The sequence below is a fragment of the Aquila chrysaetos genome, chromosome 12, assembly GCF_900496995.4.
Source record: "Aquila chrysaetos chrysaetos chromosome 12, bAquChr1.4, whole genome shotgun sequence".
Classification (NCBI taxonomy): Eukaryota; Metazoa; Chordata; class Aves; order Accipitriformes; family Accipitridae; genus Aquila; species Aquila chrysaetos.
In genome coordinates, this window is record NC_044015.1 from 6259509 (window position 1) to 6281794 (window position 22286).

Genomic DNA, 22286 nt, shown 5'->3' on the forward strand with positions numbered 1-22286 from the left:
TATGGCAGCAAATGCTTCCTTGCTTTAGCACAGGAGAGGCTGCATATTGTGAAACTTGTTATTTTTCTTTGCAATTAGTTTATAGTCTGAACACCATTGATCCAGCTTGCTTACTGCTGAAGCTTTGCTTGCCACTCTTGGATATGAAACTAAATCGTAAGAAATTTCTGTAAAACAACCAAAGCAACATGGTGTTTTAGAAATTTTGCTAGTCAAAAGCTTTTATTTAAACATTTCTGGTAAGTATTTCTATATTCATGAGATACCAGGTTACTAAATGTTGTCCTTTGTAAGGTCCTGCATAATTTTAAACTTATGCTGGAGTACCCAGTGGGGACTATGCTAGCAAGAAAAAGAACATGTAACATATTGTGCTTGAGGAATTAATAATCCTTAGCTCCATTATCATACTGTACTGAAATAATACTATGTTTTAAATAACTGGTGTACAAACATGAAAGCTTGTTTTAAATATTCGTAAGCACACACACACTTTTTTCTTTTTTGTTGTTTTTTTAGGAAAATCAGTGGCTTGACATTAGATTTGTTGTTGTGAACAATTGGTCCAAAGATGTCAAATGAAGACCATAAAGGGATTATGGATGGAAAATAGGGATCCAGACAAAATTAAATCTTTTATCTTTAAAATTCTTTACTAGGCTGAAGATGGTCATGCTGTGGCTAAGAAGCAGTTGGAGAAGGAGACACTTATGCGTGTGGACCTGGAGAATCGGTGCCAGAGCTTGCAAGAGGATCTGGATTTCAGGAAAAATGTGTTTGAGGAGGTATTATCAACCTAGTAATGTTATAGTCTGAGGCTTATGTAGCTTTTATTCAAACTGACTAGAAGCAATTACTAACTAGTCCAGGTAGGGAAAATCAGTATTATCGTTGCTATAAATGGATTGAGTAATAAAATAGTTAAACGTTTTGCAAGAGTTACATGGTAAATCAGTGGCGGAGCTGGCATGAGAGCCGAGTGACAAGGGTATTGTTCTATGGGCAGGTGAGCTAATGTAGCAGCTGACTGCTGTGGGAAAGGAAAAGTCTCGTTCCCTCTCTCTGGACCCGGTTGCATGGCCCTGCTCCTTACTTGAACCAACTTTGGTGATTGTTGGACATGACTGTAACCTGTTTTCATTGACAAGAACAGTATGCAATTACCTTGCTTTTTGGAGGGGTAGTTTTCTGCCTGTTTAGTGAGTTGAGTTGGCTCATGGTGGTTCTAGTAAGGCCCAAAGTTTTTATAAAGTAAATAGTGGGAAAGCACAGGTGGCTATTAGGAAAGGGAAACGTGACCTTCTCTCTGTACCAGATGAAAAGTGTTATGTCAGTTTATTCCATCTTGGGAAAACCAACTTGGACCTTTGGTTCTTCTGCAAGCTCATTCAATTAGTGGCTGCTGAGCAATTGCTACATGCTTCTGCCCTCCATCTCACCTATGCTTGTTGTGATGTTTGGCTCACCATGTGCCAAGCCATATCAGCCTGATTAACTAGTAAAATACTTAAGGTTTTTTTGTTGAGTTTCATTTTTGCTAGCTTAGTGGCTGAGTTATGTCTTACCACGGAATCAAATGAGTGCCCAGGCTGGATTAAGGGATGACGCAGGGCTGTGTGGCTAAGGACAGGGGCTGGACCAGGGCAAAGAAACCAACCAGGTAGGTTACCCTGAGTTGTACTGACCATTGTCTCACTTCCATGCCCTGGAGTAGTTGGATTGCTGCACAGGACTGCAATGACAGACCCTTGCTTGGTTGTAGGGCCTTAAAATAACTTTGCTTCCTGAGGAGAATTGTGTTGCTACTGACTAAAGGTGAAGGTAAATGAGACAGCAGAAGCTAATCTTAAAGCTTGCTATGCTGAAGTGGGGGTGTTCCTTTAGCCATCCCTGTAGCTCTTCAATCCTTGTATGAACCAATTCAACACACGAAGGAAAAAAGGAACTGGTTTCCTTTAGGTTAGTGAATTCATTTGGTTCACTGAAGGATCCAAAGCTCCATTAGAGTTAGAACATCGTGATTGGGAGTGTGGCAAGTGCTTATTCTAGTGGTGTTGAACTGCTCATCCCTTCACCTGATACTTTGTAGTCCCCCATGATATTTTTGTGGCCTAGGGGTGGGGGGTCATTGTCTGCAGTTACTGAGAGACTGCTGCTTGCTAGTTTTCTTGGTGTAAAAATTCACCACAGAAGGGAAAGCTTCTTCCAGATCACATCAGGGCACGTTGCTGTGAGTAGAAGGGCATGTTTCTAAGAGTCTCTTTTTAGATGTATAGCATTTCTGCAAAGCAACTAGTAAAATCACTCTGAATTTGTGTTAGTCTGCTATGACTCTAGTGTAGGCATGCAAAGTGAGCCTTGCTTCACTTGTCTGGTATTCCTTCTCATGGCCTTGCTGCTACCTTCAGGCTTCCTCCCAGTACTCAGAACTGCTCCCTTGTTGTTTGTCCTGCCCTGAAGGGAGAAATGGTTTGTTTCTCATGCCATGCATTCAGACCTGGCCAGGTCTCTGTAGGGCTCAACATGAATAAGTGCATGAGTAAGTCTTACCTCACTAGTTTGGGACCAGTGTTCTAGGCACAGAGGACTCGTACTTCTCTAAAAATGAAAATTTCTTAGTACAAACTCTGACCAGAAAAAATCGTATTTGTGTCTTCAGGATTGCTTGGGTTGCTGCTTTATTACTAACATAATCAAAATCTAATGAGTAGAGGTCATCCAGTATATAGAAAAACAAAGATCTGCATATGTTTAAAAGTGAAATTTGAAGATGCAGTTTTTCTTCTATAATGATTATTTTTTCAATATATATGAAGATCAAAAAGGTGTTCATTTTTATCTGACTCCTTGTAGACTGCTATTGTAATATAGGGATGTATATTGAGAAGGAAAGGGTTTGTAGTGCAGCAGATGGAATCCCTCTTTGCTATGTAAAAATTAATGTTTTCTTCTCTCCCCCGCTTTTGACTTTTGTAGCATAAACCAGGTCCTTACTTAAACTGTATATGGATATTTCTAAACCTGTTTTTTAAGTCAGATCACTTTTAAGAATTGTATCCTGCCAAATGAGAATGGTAACTTGCATCTGTTAGTACGTGCAGCAATTCTTAGGCTTAAATGCCTTTAGTACTGCAGCTCCTATACACTACATAATTAGTACTGAAATAGTTAATTGTTGTCTGAATGTAATTGCTTGTACTGTTTACCCTGAAGTGGGAATTTGTCCCCTTTTTTTCCTCTGTGTGTGTGTAGGAAATAAGGGAAACAAGAAGACGACATGAACATCGTTTGGTTGAGGTGGACACTACTCGCCAACAGGAGTACGAATCCAAAATGACTCAGGCTCTGGAGGATCTGCGAAATCAACATGAGGAGCAAGTCAAACTGTACAAAATGGAGCTTGAGCAGACCTATCAGGCTAAGGTAACGACTGCTATCCACAGCACTGTCTGACAGGAAGTCCAGTTGGTGAGATAAAACCATTTCCATCAGCCCTACTGTCTTTAAGGAGACAAGTAATTATAATTTGAAGAAGCTTTCTCCCAGCGTTCAAATGCTGCCTCTGGTGCTTGTGCGCAGATGCTTTTATAGGGAGGTTACAGCCAGAGGTAATAGCTAGGAACAGCTTTAGCGAAGAAAGGCCAGTTTGTGAGAAAACACAGGGAACTGTTGGTCACTGCAGAGGGGACAGTGGGAATAGTGGATGTCACACAATAGCTGATTAGACAATGTCTTCTGCTCTAAGGGAGTTTTTTTCTACATGTCAGTAGATCCAGTTCTTCCTCCAAAATGGAGATGGTGGAGGAGGCTTGCAATAGGTGCAATATATTGGCTCTAGGAAGCTGGAGGGATGGGTGGGAGAGCTTGGGGAACAGGTGCATTTCAATATGGGCTTTTGCCTGGATGCAGTGAGCTTGCAAACTAGCATGCACATACTGAGAGGGGCTCCATGTCCAAGGTTGCACTGTCATTTTACTCCTACTGTGGCCTTTACAATGTTCTTACTAGCCCCAATACTCTTTGAAATGTGCGTAAGCCTTATCACATTTCAATGATCTAAGTTAGTTCTGGATTGGAAAATTACTAGATGCAGTTGTTGTTTCATTGGTGGCTGGGAAACTTCAGGAAAGGTATTGGACCTTTCCTGACCAGCTTTGGTGATGAAAACCATGGTATATAAATTGGCAACTACAGAATCATGGAATGGTTTGGATTGCATGGGACCTTTCAAGGTCATCTAGTCCAACCCCCCTGCAATGGGCAGGGTCGTCTCCAACTAGATCAGGTTGCTCAGAGCCCGTCTAACCTGACCGTGAATGTTTCCAGGGATGGGGCATTGACCACCTCTCTGGGCAACCCGTGCCCGTGTTTCACCACCCTTGTCGTAAAAAATTTCTTCCTTATATGTAGCCTGACTCTACCCTCTTTCAGTTTAAAGCCATCACCCCTTGTCCTATTGCTACAGGCCCTACTAAAAAGCGTGTCCCCATCTTTCTTATAAGCCCCCTTTAAGTATTCAAAGGCTGCAATAAGGCCTCCCTGGAGCCTTCTCTCCTCCAACCTGAACAACCCCAACTCTCTCAGCCTGTCCTCATAGGAGAGGCTCTGATCCATCCCTCTGATCGTTTCTGTGGTCCTCCTCTGGACCTGCTCCATGTCTTTCCTGTGCTGAGGGCTCCAGAGCTGGACACAGTACTGCAGGTGGGGTCTCACCCCTAGAGCAGAGTAGAGGGGAAATGTGAACATAGGAGTAATTTAATCCAGGAGAATGCTTCTTCAACTTCTTAAAACTATTTGCACTGTTTTGGTCTACCTGCCTGTTGTTGTGGTTGAGTGGAATGCACCTCATCAAAAGAGAGAAGCAGCAACATTGTTTTATTGAGGTAAAGCAATAATTTGACAGAGTTCAGTAAGTTCGATGGAATCTAACAAAGTTTAACAGCGGTTTGACAAGGTTTAGTAAGTTTGATGGCAAGGTTCATCTTATTAATTACTGTATGAAAGGAACATGCAAAGGAAGATTGCATTAGAATGATTCACGCAGAGACTGGAGACTCAAAGAGTAAGGAGAACCCTCCTGTTGAGTCATGAGGTTCAGAGTGGACCCCCTTGCTTTCTAAACTCTTTTTTGGAGCCTAGGTGCGGGTGGATCCGATTTTAGCCTCAGACTTGGTCAACGGTTTATGTCTAATGGAATTATCCATACAATGTTTTTAATAGGATTGAATAGCTACATGAATTAGTAATATTTCATAGTATTAATTCAGCATGCTTTCAGTCACTGGATCTGTCATGTGTAAGGGATCTCTCTGTCTTAGGTAAGGAAGGATCTCTTAGTCTCAGGTAGGGAATCTCTAACCTTGAGAGGCATCCCTGCTCAAGGGGAGAGTCACCTGGTGTGCAGTCCAGCTGCCATTCAGGGAGAGCTCAAATTGGGCCCATCCTGATGGTAATATTTACAGGATGAAGTAGTTGGCTGCTAGTCAGTAGTATAGACAAGATAGATGTCTTCATTTTAGCTCTGATATCCTGTTCTGTACTTTGGTTAGCTTGCACTTTTTGGTTTCGAAACCACCTTTCAAAATTTTTCAAGACACCTTCATTCCCTTGTACGTGAGGCAGGGGCTTTCCAGCTAGCAAGTTCATCCCAAGGATGTGAGGCCTATTGTGCTCCTTAGTCAGCCTGAACCAAAGTACAGCTAGTAGTCAAGTGTATCTATCACACCTGTGCAAACACCGAGTTAGCAAATCCCAGTTCATCCAGCAGTGGAGACATCGGAGGAGTAGCAGCTTTGATAGTAAGCATCAAAATACTGTCTCTGGCTTAGGAAGTCCCCGAGTTGCAGATGGCCAGCTGAGACATAATACCCATGAAATATTTTATTGAGGTTAGTCCCTGGGCATCCAGGGAACTGTTAGACCAGGATGTGAACTAGGTAGCCTTTGCTCTGACCCAGTGTGATTGTTCTTATGACAAACAGGCAGATAGTGTGAACACATGAACCTCCATTTTTGGAAACTATAAGGCTGCTTGTGTAACGGAAAGGCTAATAGACTATTTTTTTTTAATAGCATAAGCAAATCCTGTCGGGATAGGACTGAAATAGATTTCCCTGGTCCTTAGGGCATTTCCTTAATGTTATGGAATTCTTATCATAAACTTACCAGATTTCCATCTAAAATTATTTAACATGAAATAGCTTCTATTTTTTACCAAAAGGATATTTGCAGGATATCTAACTCAATGCAAGTGACTTATATAAAACTTGCCTTCCAGCTGGAGAATGCCAAACTGTCCTCTGACCAAAATGACAAAGCTGCTGGTGCAGCTCGAGAGGAGTTGAAGGAAGCTCGCATGAGAATAGAAGCTCTCAGCTACCAGCTTTCTGGCCTTCAGAAACAGGTAAAGGGACTAAATTTTCTTTCATCTCTAAAACAGAGCACTGTATTGTTTGTATATATTAACATTTCTGTCCCTTCATATTTTCTGAATTTTACGGAGAGAAATCTTTGTGTTCATTTGGGAGGGAGATGAATTTTTAACTTTTTTACTGTACCCACATAGATGCCAACTGGGTTTTCCATTGTGATGTCTACCTAGGCTAGTGCAGCAGAAGATCGCATTCGTGAATTGGAGGAAATGATGGCTGGTGAGCGGGAAAAGTTTAGGAAGATGCTAGATGCAAAGGAGAGGGAAATGACAGAAATGAGGGACCAGATGCAGCAGCAGCTTACAGAATACCAGGAACTGCTTGATGTTAAATTAGCACTGGACATGGAGATCAGTGCTTACCGAAAACTCCTGGAAGGAGAAGAGGAAAGGTATGTACAGATTCCACATTCTTTTCTTAGGACTAGCAGGTGTTATTTTCATTTCTTATCTTTTTTTCTTTTTTTTTTTTTTTTTTTTTTTTTTTTTTTTTTTTTTAAACCATTTGTGCAGGAATGCCCAGATTTTGTTTCACTGAAGTCATACTGGCTTCACACCATAATATGTTGCATGGAACACTTGCAAGTGTTCTCATCTGAACCCTGTCTTTATTTTGGTTTTTATAATGGTCTCAGGGTACAGTGGAATATATCATTCTGTGCTTGACATTCATCTCCTCTTTTTATTTAAGTGCTTATACTTCTGCATTTTCCTGTTTTTAAATGATGTGGCCCAAGAATAGTGTGTTTAGCAGTAGATATACTGGAGGGGAGTGTTAAGTGATCTGTGTTGCTCTCATGAGCACTGCTTTCCATGTCGCATAATCATACTATCAGAAAATTTCTCAGGGATGGGTAGTCCCCCCCACCTTCTGTTCTAAGCAGTCCTCCCGACACACACAGTGAGGCTGCTTTCAGCCTTGGGGCATATTACAGTCTGGTTACTGAGCATATTGTAGCATTATTGCTTTGCGTATAGTTCCTTGGATGAGTTTAATTAAAATGCTTGCTTCATTGTGTTAAGGTTGAAGCTCTCTCCAAGTCCCTCCCGTGTTACAGTCTCTCGGGCTACCTCCAGCAGTAGCAGTAGCAGTACTTCACTTGTTCGCTCTTCCCGAGGCAAGAGAAAACGTATTGAAGCAGAGGAGCTTTCAGGCAGTGGAACAAGTGGAATTGGCACTGGAAGTATTAGCGGCAGCAGTAGTAGCAGTAGCTTCCAAATGTCCCAGCAAGCTTCAGCTACAGGAAGTATCAGCATAGAAGAGATAGACCTGGAGGGCAAATACGTTCAACTGAAGAACAACTCGGAGAAGGTAAGAGTCAGCAGAACTCCTAGAAAACAAGGAGGAGGAGCTAAATTGAAATGTTACACAGCATTTTGTAGCACAAGTAGGTGGAGTCACTTGGAGAGCAGGAGCAACATCTCAAGGTGCAGCATCCTGCAGTAATTAACAGGGGCATTTGAAAGTTGAATGTTACAGTGTGCTAGCATGAGTGTAATGTTTGCTGCAGGAAGAGAACATAGTTTGTGTCCCAAATGTCTAAACAAGTGTGCTGGTACCTTGCTCATGTAAATAGCCTTGCTGGCTCTAGCAAAACTTTTTTGTGTGCAATTTGTATCTTTGTAAATTTTGCTGAATGACCTCATGGGATTTACATTTTAGACTATTCATGGGTCTAGAAAAATACTTTCAGGTTAGAATGCAGATGTCTAACCACCATGTAAATAAATTCATATTCACATTATTTTAATAACAAAGAGACCTAGAGAAAGCTCTGATGCCTGTTTGCTCTGTTTTGCTCACCCTAAATAACTTTATGACTCTCTCCATTAGGATCAGTCTTTGGGTAACTGGAGACTGAAAAGACAAATTGGAGATGGAGAAGAAATTGCTTACAAGTTTACTCCTAAGTATGTCCTCAGAGCTGGGCAGACCGTAACAGTAAGTTATACTTAGAGTATGTCAACAACATACTCTTTTTTTGATGCTGTGGCAGTTGTAAATCTGACGTTTGGTGCAGCCTGATTTGGTGTATAACTTTTGGTTTCTTGGATCTCACTTTAGAGGAGCAGGATTTCAGCTATAAAAATGCAGAACAGAAATTGAATTTCTATATTAGCACTTAAGTATTTAAGACCATTCCAGGCCCAGAGAAAGTTGAAGAAAAAGGTATTTTGGGGGGTGGGTCAAGGGCTGTTTTTTTTCAAACACCTTTGCCCAGGTTTGGAACACTAATCCTGCTCAACCTCTTAATAAAATAAATAATATTTCAGAGCATTTGTTCAGTCTAGTAGACCTGAGTTAAGACTAGACGTTCTCAGCCTTAACTGTAGTAGAACAGCTGCTTTTCTATAATTTTGTATTTTATTTTCCATCTGCAGCAGATGTTATTTCAGAGGAAAAAAATGGCTTTCTTTTAATCAGTTCCAGCTATTTCTACCTAAGTATCAATTGCTCTGATACATATAAAAGATTGAATTGATAAAATACAGCTTGCAGCGTATGTCTTGACTCCATACAGTATAGTCATTGAGACAGTGGTAGGAGAAATATGTATATTTCTCAGAAATAAATTCAGAAAAGAATTGATGACTGCAGTATTAGACAATTTTTTTAATCTTTTGTTTTGTTTTATGGCTAGTGTTACTTTTTGTTGTAGACTGAGAATAATATCTTACTACAGGTAATGGTGTAGGTAAAAGCAGGGTAAAAGTGCCATTGGAATTCAGAAACAACTGGTATGTAGAGAGGAGTAGAAGAATTAGGGGGTTCTGTGTATTTAAAAATAAAATGTGCATAAGTAGCTAATTACAGAATGTCTTTCTCACTAGATTTGGGGTGCAGATGCAGGTGTATCTCACAGCCCCCCTTCTGTTCTCGTGTGGAAGAATCAAGGCAGCTGGGGCACCGGAGGAAATATCCGCACATACCTCGTAAACTCTGAAGGAGAGGTAGGCTGTATCTGTAGAAAAAAGGCTGTGGGCTGGGTTATCTCCCAAACTCTTTAATTTGGGGGGTAGGGAATGGCAATGAAATCCTGATTTTAAGATGTCCCCAACTGTCTTCTAAAATAAGACAGTTTATAACACTGAAATAATTAAATATCTGTATGTATCTCTGAGATTTCTGGGAAATTTTGGAAAACTGTGATGATCATCCTGATTACATCCATAGACTTTTTTTTTTTTCCTATTTTAGAAAAATAACCTGCTAGTAGGATTTTTGTTTGGAATTTGAGTATGTATTTTCAGAAGAGACAAAGAAAATAAATATTGCTGGCAATTCAAAGTTACATTATTTAGTACCTACAATATTCCGGGGTGCAGTGTAGGAAGATAGCTGTCCTTTCAATGTTGGAAGTATATCAGGAGTTTTCATTTGGCACAGGTTCCTGTGTATTCTGCATTGTCCTACATCCGCCCACAAGTGATTTTTTTAAAACTATGCCTGCAGAAAACTCCTGTAAGGGAGGATTGTGCTTTGGCTGTTATTCATAAATATGCCATTATCCCAGTGATCTGATAGAAATAGGAAAGTGAAACAGACCACAGTTGTATCAGTTTTCATGCTGCCTTTCTTGTTGGCAATTCTGTGGAAGCACTTTGTGCAGGAAGAGCAGCACAAGACAAGGTAGGAGGGAGGGTAATTTGTACAAGTAGAAAGCTAAGTGGCTTAGTATTCAAATAGAAACAGTTAAACTAGTGTCTGAAAAAATTTTCAAATCCATGTCTGTTACCACTGTGGTTACCTTAGTATCCCCACTTAGAAGTGTATGTTTAGTGTGACTTTTTCCACAAGTAGAAAGTTGCATATATGATTTCAAGGGTGTAAGTGTACAGAAGAATTTCTTACTACTAAGAAGTGTTAAAAATAATTCAGTAATAAAGGAAGCTTCCTGGGGTTTTAGAATTCTTTTTGGTCCCTGGTTTGGAAGACTGTCCTGAATATGCAATTAATATAGAATATTTAGTAGAAATTAGGAATATTCTTAATGCTATGTAATCATACTGAGAAACTTTAGTTTCTCAGGGTATATCTCAGACAGCTCCTAGCTGAGTCTGCTGTAAGCTTGTATAAAATGGACTAATGACCATGGCTGCTTCCTCTCAGATCCCTAGGTAATGAAAGAAAATTCCTGAAGCTAAATTACATTACCATGCCCTTTAGTGGATAGAAATAGGAATGTTGTTGTGGTTTGCAGGATATTACCAGTATTTGCTTGCATAGCTAATGTTAAATCTAGCGCAAGTTGCTTTAAACCCTCCAAAATTTAATAGGGGTATTATATTGATGGTATAGCAAAAACTTGAGAGAGACTACTGGCCATCTCCTTATTTGTCATTTTGTGTAGGAAGTTGCAGTGAGAAGTGTTACTAAATCAGTAGTCGTGCGAGAGAACGAAGAGGAAGAGGATGAAGCAGAGTTTGGAGAGGAAGACCTTTTCAACCAACAGGTAATAAGATGCGAACCAGATGTTTAACTTGTGCCTCATTGGCTAGATTAATCAGGCATAAGACTTAGGGGGTTGCCTTCAACTTTTGCTAGCTCTGAGCTTCCTGGTCCATTTCTCCAACGGATGCTTGCAGAGGATGATCTCAGAATGGCTTGCAACCCTGCAGCATTGCTACAATGCACAGAGAGTAAAATGTGAGTGATTCTTCCAGGAATTGCTGCTTGAATCAATAGTGGTACAGCTCAAGCAGTGGCCAACGTCAGGTCAGGATGGCAGGGTATCTATGGAAGCATGCAACAGATCACAGATTTACAGCACTGCAATGACATAGACTATTTTTAGGGTTAGTAAGATTAGTTTTAGCAGTCGGTGTTCCTCCCATTCCAGTATTTGCTTCTCTATAAAAAAGAGTCTGTGGGCTTCTTGCTGTAAGCAGAATATAACCATTGGGTATAACCATTGGGAAATACAACCACTAAAAACCAGGAAAGAGGGAGTGCTTCTGTTGCTGCAAGCTTCAGCTTATTGGTTTATTTCTGATAGTATATACCTGCTACATCTGAAATAAACTTGGCTTTTCTTAATAATACCACCTGTATGTTTTCATAACCCTTAGTTAAGTACTGTGAAATAACTGACCAGCAGTCGGCAGAGTGAAATGGAGAAAGATACTTCATATAGGTGATAGCAGAAAATATTTAAAATTTATTTCAAACTCAAGCGATTTGTTCTCCTGATCAGTGACCATTAGTAGCTCTTTTCACAAAGAACTCATTCTGTGCAGGCTTGAAGTTGAGTTCTGAAAGTTTTTTTTGGTCTCCAGGAGATTGAGCAGTGTATTTGTAGTATAAAGCAACTGAAACAGAAACTGTTTTGTTTTTTTTACCCAAAGAAGGAGCTGCGCAGCATAGATCTCTCTCAAATGGAAACATCATTTGAAATGAAGGAAGGAACTTCCTGTTCTAAAGCTAATGACATCATGATTTTAATTTTGTCATCTGCATCAGTGTTGAAAGTATGGAGATTATAACCACTCAACCCACCATAGAAAACCAGAACTAGAGTAGCAGTGTCTTAATCCTGGCAGTGAACTGTGACGTGTGCTATGCTTTCTCTATAGTTTTGATGTTCCCCGAGTATAACTAAACTACAAAAAAAATGCTTTTAACAACTGAGATGATAACTAGAGTCTAGGCTTACAATATGAAAAGCTAGTAAGATTGAGTTCAACTATGTCTGTCTTATTTTAGGGGGATCCCAGAACAACCTCTAGAGGATGCTCAGTGATGTGAAGAAAGAAAAAAGAAACTATTACTTGCTATTTTTTTTTTCATTTATTTCCTTTTATTTTTGCTGTTTTTTTCCCTCCAGAGCCACTGAAAACTATTTTTATATGCATCATCTGATTTCTTTGAAGCTTATTCCTTGGTACCTTTTTATAAAAAAAATTCAAAAAAAAAAACCTTTACTGAACAAAACTGCCAGAATTTTTAATAGATTTCTTTATTTTTCCCTCTTTGTTGAAACACTATATTGGAATACAGTATTTTTCCCCATACAGAGTTTAAAGTCTTATGTACAAACCTGCAGCAGAAAAGAAATTTTTAGCTAAAATGGGATGAGACTCCTTGAGTATATGGTAAATCTGTAATTGCATAAATAACCAGGATAACTTAAAAAAAAAAAGTTTAAGAAGCGTGTTCATCTGCACGTCCCCAGGAGAGACTCACAGTAGTGTTTCTTCCATACTTTTAAGAAACGGTAGTATCTTGCCTGGTATCCTCAGCAGTGCCCAGCTTAGGAAAATTAGACCCCAAGTTCATGAAGAATGCTACTCCACCAATGGAAGTAACAAAGGGAAGCTGCATTTTGGACATTCTTGGCTCAGGACCATGGCATCTTGTCCTACTCCAGGGTTTGACAGCCTAGTGGTAAAAACATCTGAGTCTGTCAACACCTTAGCTCCATATCATTATTTCAGAAGATGGAGAATAATAGGTTCTGCTTACTGAATATATACACCATCTTAAGGTATGGAAGTGTCAAAACCAGAGGTTTAGCTGTTTTGTTTTCAGGGGATTTTGACATTGTTGCAAATGAGACCTTATTAAATCATGGAAGCAAGTTGTGATATACAGTATTTATGATGTTAAACATCATGATTTAATGCTTTTGACATATCTAGCGTTAAACAGAATGATTAAGATTTTAGATGTTAAAAATATTTTCACTTTTGGCAGTGATAAATATTGGGGATTTTAAAGGTTATCCTGTGTAAATGTTGACTTTTAAAATCAGAGCTAGATGCAGCTTGTTCATACTTCTCTTATATTCAAAGGGGTATTGTCAGATATCTTAAGGAGCAGTATTTGCAAAATACTACAGAAATAGTTTAATGGCTTTTTAAAAAAGTTAAAAGGAACTGCTGCTGTTCAGGACATAAGCATTACTTTGCAATGTTCAAATGCTCAAAGTAAAGTCTAAGAGTGAGTGAAGGGAGAATCATGCTTTTTATAAAAAATGCTTTGTATGAGTAGCAGGTGATTTTTATTTCAGTATGATCCATTTCGTACCTGACAATGTCCTTTTAGCTTAAGGTTTCTTCTGCTGCATTTCTGTGAAGGTAACTCTGACTCCCATAAGGCTTAGTATTCATATAGTAGTGCATCTTTAAGCACTAGGAAAAATACTTGACTGCTCCAAAGAATGTATTGGCTACTGTACAAGCAAATGTTTTTTCCACTGATTATTAGTTTGGATACAAAATTTGGATACCGTTTGATGCCAGCATAGAATCCTGTTTTTACCTGCACTCTTGAACTCTGATCTTGTCATTCAAATAGTTTAGACTCATCAAACAAGCTACAAGGTTTGGATGTTTTCGGTGGCTTTTGGACATTATGTTCTCTGAACAGTATTGTGACTGACAGATGTAACCTAGAAAGTCAGTATAGTGGCTTTGACTGATGGCTTTGTAATGCAAGCAGGGTGGGAACAAATGGGGTTTTTTTAGGCTTCTGGATTTATTTTGCCATTTAAAAATAAATCAAAGATGCTACTTTTCTCTATTTGAGTGGGATGTCTGAATTACTGAATAGAAATTTAGAATTATGTTTTTAGTCCATTATCAGAAGATCCATTACAAAAAAGCAGTTTGAAGATTTGGCTATTTGGGCTAATGGGATAACTTTTTTGATGTACTTGGCCGTTTTTCTAACGTAATTTTCCCACTCTGCTTGAGTAGAAGGTTAAATATGTAGTAAATCATGTCTATCTCTCTGTAAAATGTATCTAGTGAAATTATGTTTCTCAGACATACTGTTATCAATTACCTTTTCTAAATTTGTTGTTATGCAAATGAATGCAATCAATGTGAAAGTGTTTTTGCAATGCACCTTCCAACCACTGGATAGCATTTCCCTTTCTGACCCACAGCTTCTATAATATACTTACGTAATGTTTAAGGGCTTTTTGCTTTTTTTCTAAGGATCTGTATTTATTTTTTTTTTTACATTGGCCAGTTTTCAGATTGCTTATTCCTCTTTAAGATTGTCCTGTAAATGTAAGATTGTTCTGTGATCTTAAATACTAAAGTAATGAGTGTGTAGTTAATTTGCATTTTTTCTGTGTTTTTTTTTTTTTTTTTTTTTTTTTTTTCTGTAAAGAATGGGCTAGGAAAGGCAGCTTGAATGAGGAAAAACCTCTTGCTACTTGAGCCATAGTTTTCTTAACAGCTACTGTATGGGGAATGTATCTTCTTGTAGCCTTAAGGACTGGTGCTTGCAGATCTTCTGTGATGAGCATTGTGCCCTTCAGTAAGTCAGCAGAATTTGTCCTTAGATTTGGAACTGTGTCCTTTTAACTTTGGAAACAGTTTATTTTATTCTTCAGTACCAGTTTAGGTATAAACAGGTGTTTATATAAAACAGTGATTGACATAGTGGGAAAAGCTGAATGCCAACAGTCTAAATCTGGGTGATTCTGTTGCCACAGTGCTTCTAAAAGGCTACTAAAAATATGAGAATTCCTAGCTGTAAATTACAAGACACAGAAAAACTACTGTATTCCACTTACCTTCTTCTTGTGTGTGCGTCTTCTCTAGACGCCATCCTTTCCTCTTGCTTTTGCTGCTGAGCTTCAGTGTAACAGCACTATCCCTTTAAAGTTGGTGTTCCATACTGGGAGGATTTTTGGCTTTACCAAACCAAAAAGCATTGTTTCTTTTTTTTTTTTTTTTCCCCTGTCTTTCAAGGATTTTTTTTTTTTCTTCAGGATAATTAAAGCTTTTTGTTTAAATAAAATCCAGTGTCCCCTTGCCCTCTTTTCCTTTTTGATCCTGTATGTGAACCATTCTTGAAGAAACTGGAGGATAGTCAGCATTTCTACTCCAGTGTCTGATATCAGGTGTAGACCTTGAAGGAGAAATAGATTTGACTTGTCAGGAGAAAACTGATTTTAAGGCTTCTCTGATTAGGGAAATTAACCAGTACAGCTTTTATCAAAGTAGTTACTTGAGTGTAACTACCTGTATGGATGTCCTTATTCCAGAAAAATAACCAAGCAACTTTATTCTGGATGAAACAGTAAAAATGATTCATAAATGATTCTCACTGGTTAAGATGGAGAAGGAATAACGGCATAACTGCAGCAGAATACTTAAGCCAATCATTTCATTGTATAGATCATAACATAATTTCATATAAAATATGATGAATGCATACTACCTACTCCTAAGTTTGTACCATGTGAAAATGTGTGTGTCAGACCACGTCCATCCATCTGCAGAAGTGCCAGTAACGTGGCGTCCTGCAGACTGAGATATGGTTACAGAGAGCCTCTGACATTTCATGCCACTTCTTTCTTCCTTGCTTCTGTATTTGTTACTTTTATCTGTTGTGTTGCAGTGACTTATTCCAAGTAATAGAGTGGCTATGATTCCTTTGTTGCTGCACAGCTTTATTTCCCAGTGTGTCTACTTAGGCTAGTTCGGGACTCTAGATTTTCCCTGACAAAAACAATAGTTTACACTGATGGATCGATCACTTGCTTTCAGCACCATTTTGCCATTAGATGGGAGTTGGCTGGCATATTTTGTGTTTGTAGCAGGAACCAAAAGTCTCAGGAAGAAAATAAACATCTGCTTCCCATGACCTGCAATGTAAAAGCCAGACGAGCTTGTCTGCAGCTTGCATTAGTCATGAAAATAGTATTGCAGCGTGAAGCAGACTGTACTGTGAAAGGAGATCACTTAATGTGCATGTTTATCCTTGAGCAACAGGACACCTCATGTTCAGTTCAGGGATCTTACTGTTTTTTATACTCTCTTTTTTCTTCTTTTCAGTGGTCATCCTGTATAAAGGCCCTTTAACTGCAACCTGAACAGAGGTTAGTTAGAAGAGGCTTGTAGAAACCCTCTCTATACCCCAGAACATTTGAGAATCTGTTTCTTTTGTATGCATCAGAAAGATTTTGATGCTGTATGAAAACATGAGTGCTGTTTTATATCTCTTGTAGCCACTTCTCTCACTTCCTCACTGTTAAGCCATTCTGTCTCTTCTTTCTGTATCTTCTTTTGAAAGTCTTACCTCTAAAGAAAGGCATATCCATATTTGATACTGGATTTTATTGCCACTGTTGGGTCCAAACCCTGTGTGAGCAGGAAACAAAGCCTTGTTGTAAACCAGTGAGTGGAAGGTGAGATAGTGATTGCATTTTTCAAAGCATTGTTTTAGCTGAATGTCAAGACAAATTATATTGGAGAGTTTCTTTTCTCACTTAAAATGGCCTGGGAAACAGAATTTTTATTTGCCCTTCAATATGCTTAGCTTTAAACCAGTTTAAAATAATTTAAAAGTGGTTTGTTTTTTTTAATACAAGACCATATTTACATGCAATTATTACTTGTAAACATAATGCCTTTCTTGAAATGCTAAGGTCTAGAGAGTGAAAAGGATGCTTAATATTGAAAGACTCTGTTCAGAGTAGCACAAGCAGTGAATCGACTTGGAGTTCAGGAAAATAAAATGTGTTCTATTGAACTTCCAAATTTTCTAGTTAGCCTTTAATGAAGTGATGATTCCGTGTTGGTAAGATAGATGTTATTGTGTGTTACAGCTACCCAGATCATCATTACACTAAAATTACAAGCAATAAGCTATTTTAAACAAGTTTAAGCCAAAATGCTTTCCATTTGGGCACAAAATACAGTTGAACTCTATTTTCATAACAGTGATGCCTTGTGACTTGAACTGTGATTTATTTTTTTATTTTTCTTTTTTAACACAATCTTTATTTGGATAGCTCTGGTTCTAGGTCACTGGTCAGTTTAACTGACCACCTCCGGTCAGCTGCTGCAGATGAGTTTTTGGAAGGTTGAAGTTTTTAAAATAAGGAATTGTGGAAAAGGTTGCAAATTGAAATACAAAGACAAAGTTATGAAAATGTTCACATGGAACTTATGAAAACTACATAATGATCTAGACTTTATCATTTCAAAGTGGGTTTTTTTCTTTTTAGAATATGCATGCCAAATGTCTTGTCTTTTTCAATGATTTGTAATATACATTTTATGACTGGAAACTTTTTGTACAACACACTCAAATAAATGTTTTGCATTTTGCTTCCTTCTTTCATTTAACCAACACAGAGGCCACATGGGCCGTCTGAGATGATTCATCCCAGGGGACCTTCCTGTGTGTAGAGAGATAGGGGACAATGAGCTATCTGCACTCCTAAAAGAGGTCAGCTGAATTGTGTGGTGTGCTCCAGAAGCAAATGAATGCTTTTCTTTAAACTGTACTCAGACACAGTGCTCACGGAAAGTGCTGTCCCCTCTGATCAATAGCACTGCTAGCAAGAAAGGCAGAGGGAAGAACTTGAGTAGCTGGAGCAGATAAACAAACGTCCCCTTCCTTTCTTGTCACCCCACTTACCTCTACAGCCCCTGCGCTGAAGGGGTTGTTTCCATTTAGCCCACTTGATCCTGACTTGAGAGAACAAGAGCAGATACTGAGCCCTGGCAGTGATTGCTTCTTAGGAACTAGGAAATGGGCAGAAGCATTGCTCCGAGTTGCCATGTTCATTGCTAGTCTAGCTCAATTTTCAGTCCACTTCTTTTCGCTACTCTGTACTCACTATAAAATTGTACCATTGCCAGCTACCACATCTTTAGCACTAGTTGATGATAATTCTGTGAGGTGTAGGAATGGTTTCTTTTTCTAATGGACAGACCCACAGACAGGACAATATGGTTTACAATATTCTGTCTTCTGAGTGTGGGCTCTAGCTAGTGAAGATGAGAGTAGTTTTGGCTCTAGCTCTGATGTAATGTAATCCATTCCTTGTCTCACATAGAGATAAGCACTGATCTCCTTTCTGCACATAACATCTCCTGAAAAAAGCTCCGTAGCTGTGTTGTCTCCCATGTGCTTCTACCAACTCCCACAGCATTCTTACATTTTTACTTAATGGGGGATATACCATCCTGGAATCAATGTGGGCTTTAAAGGTATGAGCCTCTTACTTGAGTCATCTAAGGCAGAGGGAACCATCGTCATATTCTCAAAGAGAAAATTCACTAGGGAGTTGCTCTGTGGAGGGAGCCCATATCATAATGCTTGTATTTCATGTCAGGATGTAGTTATGCAGCATTTTTCTCTGTGGTAAACCCGGTTTAAGTCCCTTCCCGTTGCCTCAGTGTGTGGGGCTGTGCTTAAAACATGATACTCAAATGCTGTGCTGTATTTAACCAGCAAAATACAGACATCACAGGTCTGGCAGACACTCCAGCCCAATGCCCAGCCACCTGCATTCTGGAGGGAGGGGTGGGAGAGCTTGGGGAACGGGTGCATTTCAATATGGGCTTTTGCTTGGATGCAGTGAGCTTGCAAACTAGCATGCACATACTGAGAGGGGCTCCATGTCCAAGGTTGCACTGTCATTTTACTCCTACTGTGGCCTTTACAATGTTCTTACTAGCCCCAATACTCTTTGAAATGTGCATAAGCCTTATCACATTTCAATGATCTAAGTTAGTTCTGGATTAGAAAATTACTAGATGCAGTTGTGGTTTCATTGGTGGCCAGGAAACTTCAGGAAAGGTATTGTGACCTTTCCTGATCAGCTTTGGTGATGAAAACCATGGTATATAAATTGGCAACTACAGAATCATGGAATGGTTTGGATTGCATGGGACCTTTCAAGGTCATCTAGTCCAACCCCCCTGCAATGGGCAGGGTTGTCTCCAACTAGATCAGGTTGCTCAGAGCCCGTCTAACCTGACCGTGAATGTTTCCAGGGATGGGGCATTGACCACCTCTCTGGGCAACCCGTGCCCGTGTTTCACCACCCTTGTCGTAAAAAATTTCTTCCTTATATGTAGCCTGACTCTACCCTCTTTCAGTTTAAAGCCATCACCCCTTGTCCTATTGCTACAGGCCCTACTAAAAAGCGTGTCCCCATCTTTCTTATAAGCCCCCTTTAAGTATTCAAAGGCTGCAATAAGGCCTCCCTGGAGCCTTCTCTCCTCCAACCTGAACAACCCCAACTCTCTCAGCCTGTCCTCATAGGAGAGGCTCTGATCCATCCCTCTGATCGTTTCTGTGGTCCTCCTCTGGACCTGCTCCATGTCTTTCCTGTGCTGAGGGCTCCAGAGCTGGACACAGTACTGCAGGTGGGGTCTCACCCCTAGAGCAGAGTAGAGGGGAAATGTGAACATAGGAGTAATTTAATCCAGGAGAATGCTTCTTCAACTTCTTAAAACTATTTGCACTGTTTTGGTCTACCTGCCTGTTGTTGTGGTTGAGTGGAATGCACCTCATCAAAAGAGAGAAGCAGCAACATTGTTTTATTGAGGTAAAGCAATAATTTGACAGAGTTCAGTAAGTTCGATGGAATCTAACAAAGTTTAACAGCGGTTTGACAAGGTTTAGTAAGTTTGATGGCAAGGTTCGCCCTATTAATTACTGCATGGAAGGAACCATTCGCACTGCTGGGGAAGACGAAGCTGGGGAGTTACTTGGCGGTCCGGGAAACCAGCCCCCCCAAAGCTGCCCCGGTGCACTACCACTGCAAGCCCTGCAGGCGCGTTTCCCGCCCCAGGACTTACCGTTCTTCCTCAGGGCCACCTCCACCACAGCCGCCGGTGACACCAAAACTCATCCCCACACGGGACATCGGCCACTGCCCTCGCCCCGGCGGCGTCCCCGGGCGCCTCAGGTGCAGGCGCGGGGCACCGCGGCGGGCAGGCCGGCCTCCGGGGGCCCCGGCCCGCCCTCGCCGCCCCGGCTGCGGCTCCGCTGAGGCGACACCAGCGGCCCGAGCCCCGCCGCCGCCCGCAGCAGCCGAGCCCCCCGCCCGCAGCTGAGGGGAGCGCGGCGCGGTGCACTCCGGGAGCGGCGAGGCGGGCTGGCGGCCGCGCCGCCCGCCGGGCGTGGTGCACGCCGGGAGCCGTAGTCCCGGCGAGCCGCCATTTCGCCGGCAGCGTGGGGGCCGCCGCCCGCGGTGACTTTGCGGCATGGAGAGCGGCTTCGGCTCCGACTTCGGCTCCGACTTCGCCTCCGGGGGTGGCGGTGGCGGGAAGCTGGACCCGGGGCTCATCATGGAGCAGGTGAAGGTGCAGATCGCCGTGGCCAACGCACAGGAGCTCTTGCAGGTCAGGACGGGCCGAGGCGGGGGGCGGGCGGGGGCTGCCCTGCGGCCCGGGGGAGCCCGGCCCTGCCGCTGCCCCTCAGCAGTGCGGGGACGGGGGGCGCGGTAGCGGCGGGGGCTGCCGGCCCGGCGCGGCGGCTGGCCCCGGCCGGGGCCCGCGGCCCCTCTCACGACCTCTCTCCGCAGCGCATGACGGACAAGTGCTTTCGGAAGTGCATCGGGAAGCCCGGCGGTGCGCTCGACAACTCGGAGCAGGTGAGCGCGGCCGGGGAGACGCGGGGACCCGCGGGCCACCCCGCGGGGCGACCGCTGAGGGCTCTCTTGTCCCGCAGAAGTGCATCGCCATGTGCATGGACCGGTACATGGACGCCTGGAACACGGTTTCCCGAGCCTACAACTCTCGGCTGCAGCGGGAGAGAGCCAACATGTGATGCGCCCCGGCTCCTGGAGCGGGGAGGGACCACGTGGGGAAGAGACGAGCGGCCAGTCCAGGTGGTTGGGGTGAAATCCTGCTGCCTTTCCAGCCCCTGCCGTGGCAGAGCAATAAACCCTCGCTGAACCTTTTGCATCCATTGGCTTTTATTAGCACCAGCCCCAGGAGCGAGTGAATTTTCCAGCCTTGAGAGCCACCGTGAGCTGCTTGGTTTGCTTCATGCCCTTCCCAACGGTCCGGACTGGCCAAGGCATATAGCAGCTTATTAATGCCTGCTGAAAGGGCTGCGAGAGGCAAGGAGCCTTCTGTGGAAAAGGGGGGCCAAGCCAGCAACACAGTCCCCTTGCCCAGGAAGCAAGCATGGACCCAGGCATCAGGTAGTTACCCAGTCCCTTTTCATCAGTGGAAAAGCAGCTGTAAGATGCTCCATGTGCCACTGTGCCACACTTGGCTCTTTCTTCCCTTGTATTTGTATAGCTGTGTGTGGGTCTCACTTTTGGGGTCGCAGGCTTTGACTCAGCTCGAGCGGTGTGTTGGGGGGCGGGGGTGCTCTTACTAGGTTTGCAGCACAGCCTTGCAAATAGTTGTACAAGCACAGCTGGGGATGAAAAGGGTTGGGAAGTACTTAGGTTGATTTCTTTATAGAATAAAACATGTTGTGTGGCTGTGATGTTCTGTAACTTCTGGTTTGGCTCTGGCACAGACGTTCCATCTTGCAGCCTACCTTCTAGGCCTCATTTTTTTGAGGAAGGAGTACTTCTGCAACAGAGGACTTGGGTCTGCTTTGGGGCTGAGCTTTGTATTGTTCTCAGCTTACACACCTCTCCTGGAAAGGTCAGTTTATGCTGTGTCAGCAGTGTACACAGCAGCTGGAAGAGGAGAGTGTTGGAGGTTAAAAGCACCCATGCCCCTCTAGTGAGATTTTTGAAATCCCTTCTTTTGAAGCTCTTCTATGTTTTATAAAATATTTCACTGTTTGCTGGGACAGGGAGAGAGACTGGAAGGACGGTGCCTCCTTACCTGCTAGGACATTCAAAGGGATGTGGGAGAACCTGATTTCATTTAATCTCCCAATGTGGTAGCCTCTATGAAGGGACTAAAGTGTTCTCACACAAGGTAAACTATTAGCAGATAACTGTATATTTGGACTAATTGAAACTGAACTGGAGTTTCCCATCCATATTGGGCAGAATGACTACTTGAAAATAAAGTGCTTTCCAGCCACGTTTTCTTAGGAGCTTTTTTACTTTTCTTTATGGCTGTATGAATTTTGTGGTACTGGCTGTGCAGCAGTCTAGTCTCATTGATGGGAGCATCCTAC

At 41.8% G+C, this 22286-nt stretch overlaps 3 protein-coding genes across 9 annotated transcripts in view; 2 read left to right on the forward strand and 1 right to left on the reverse strand.

Moving 5' to 3' along the window:
• LMNB2 (lamin B2) overlaps positions 1-17503 on the forward strand; it is a 42466-nt gene extending 24963 nt beyond the window's left edge. Inside the window, exons 4-12 of the mRNA XM_030032175.1 lie at positions 660-785; positions 3253-3423; positions 6278-6403; positions 6602-6822; positions 7454-7742; positions 8265-8372; positions 9263-9382; positions 10783-10884; positions 12135-17503. Of these exons, the coding sequence (XP_029888035.1) occupies positions 660-785; positions 3253-3423; positions 6278-6403; positions 6602-6822; positions 7454-7742; positions 8265-8372; positions 9263-9382; positions 10783-10884; positions 12135-12176 (1305 nt within the window). The 3' untranslated portion in view covers positions 12177-17503. The remainder of the gene's footprint in view (positions 1-659; positions 786-3252; positions 3424-6277; positions 6404-6601; positions 6823-7453; positions 7743-8264; positions 8373-9262; positions 9383-10782; positions 10885-12134) is intronic.
• On the reverse strand, positions 8-20400 carry LOC115348828 (translation initiation factor IF-2-like). 6 transcript variants are annotated; one of them, XR_003925939.2, is made up of 3 exons: positions 19991-20400; positions 9741-9891; positions 7658-7761 (listed from the first exon to the last, which is right to left on the reverse strand). XR_003925939.2 is itself a non-coding variant. In XM_030032178.2 (3 exons), exons 1-2 carry the CDS (start codon positions 20398-20400, stop codon positions 16507-16509), a joined length of 435 nt encoding a protein of 144 aa, XP_029888038.1. In that variant the 3' UTR covers positions 7717-7761; positions 16470-16506. The 6 variants fall into 6 exon arrangements, 5 of the variants coding, with proteins under 5 accessions (XP_029888037.1, XP_029888038.1, XP_029888036.1 ...); XM_030032178.2 differs by lacking the exon at positions 9741-9891 and adding an exon at positions 16470-16531 and having other exon boundaries at positions 7717-7761; XM_030032177.2 differs by lacking the exons at positions 7658-7761; positions 9741-9891 and adding an exon at positions 8-167.
• Positions 20320-22189, forward strand: TIMM13 (translocase of inner mitochondrial membrane 13). Of its 2 annotated transcripts, XR_003925940.1 has the most exons (4): positions 20320-20536; positions 20719-20787; positions 20865-21024; positions 21119-22189. XR_003925940.1 is itself a non-coding variant. In XM_030032180.2 (3 exons), the coding sequence occupies exons 1-3, from the start codon at positions 20399-20401 to the stop codon at positions 20961-20963; spliced, it is 306 nt and encodes a 101-aa protein (XP_029888040.1). In that variant the 5' UTR covers positions 20320-20398; the 3' UTR covers positions 20964-21635. The 2 variants fall into 2 exon arrangements, 1 of the variants encoding a protein (XP_029888040.1); XM_030032180.2 differs by having other exon boundaries at positions 20865-21635.
• Positions 22190-22286: the final 97 nt, after the last annotated feature.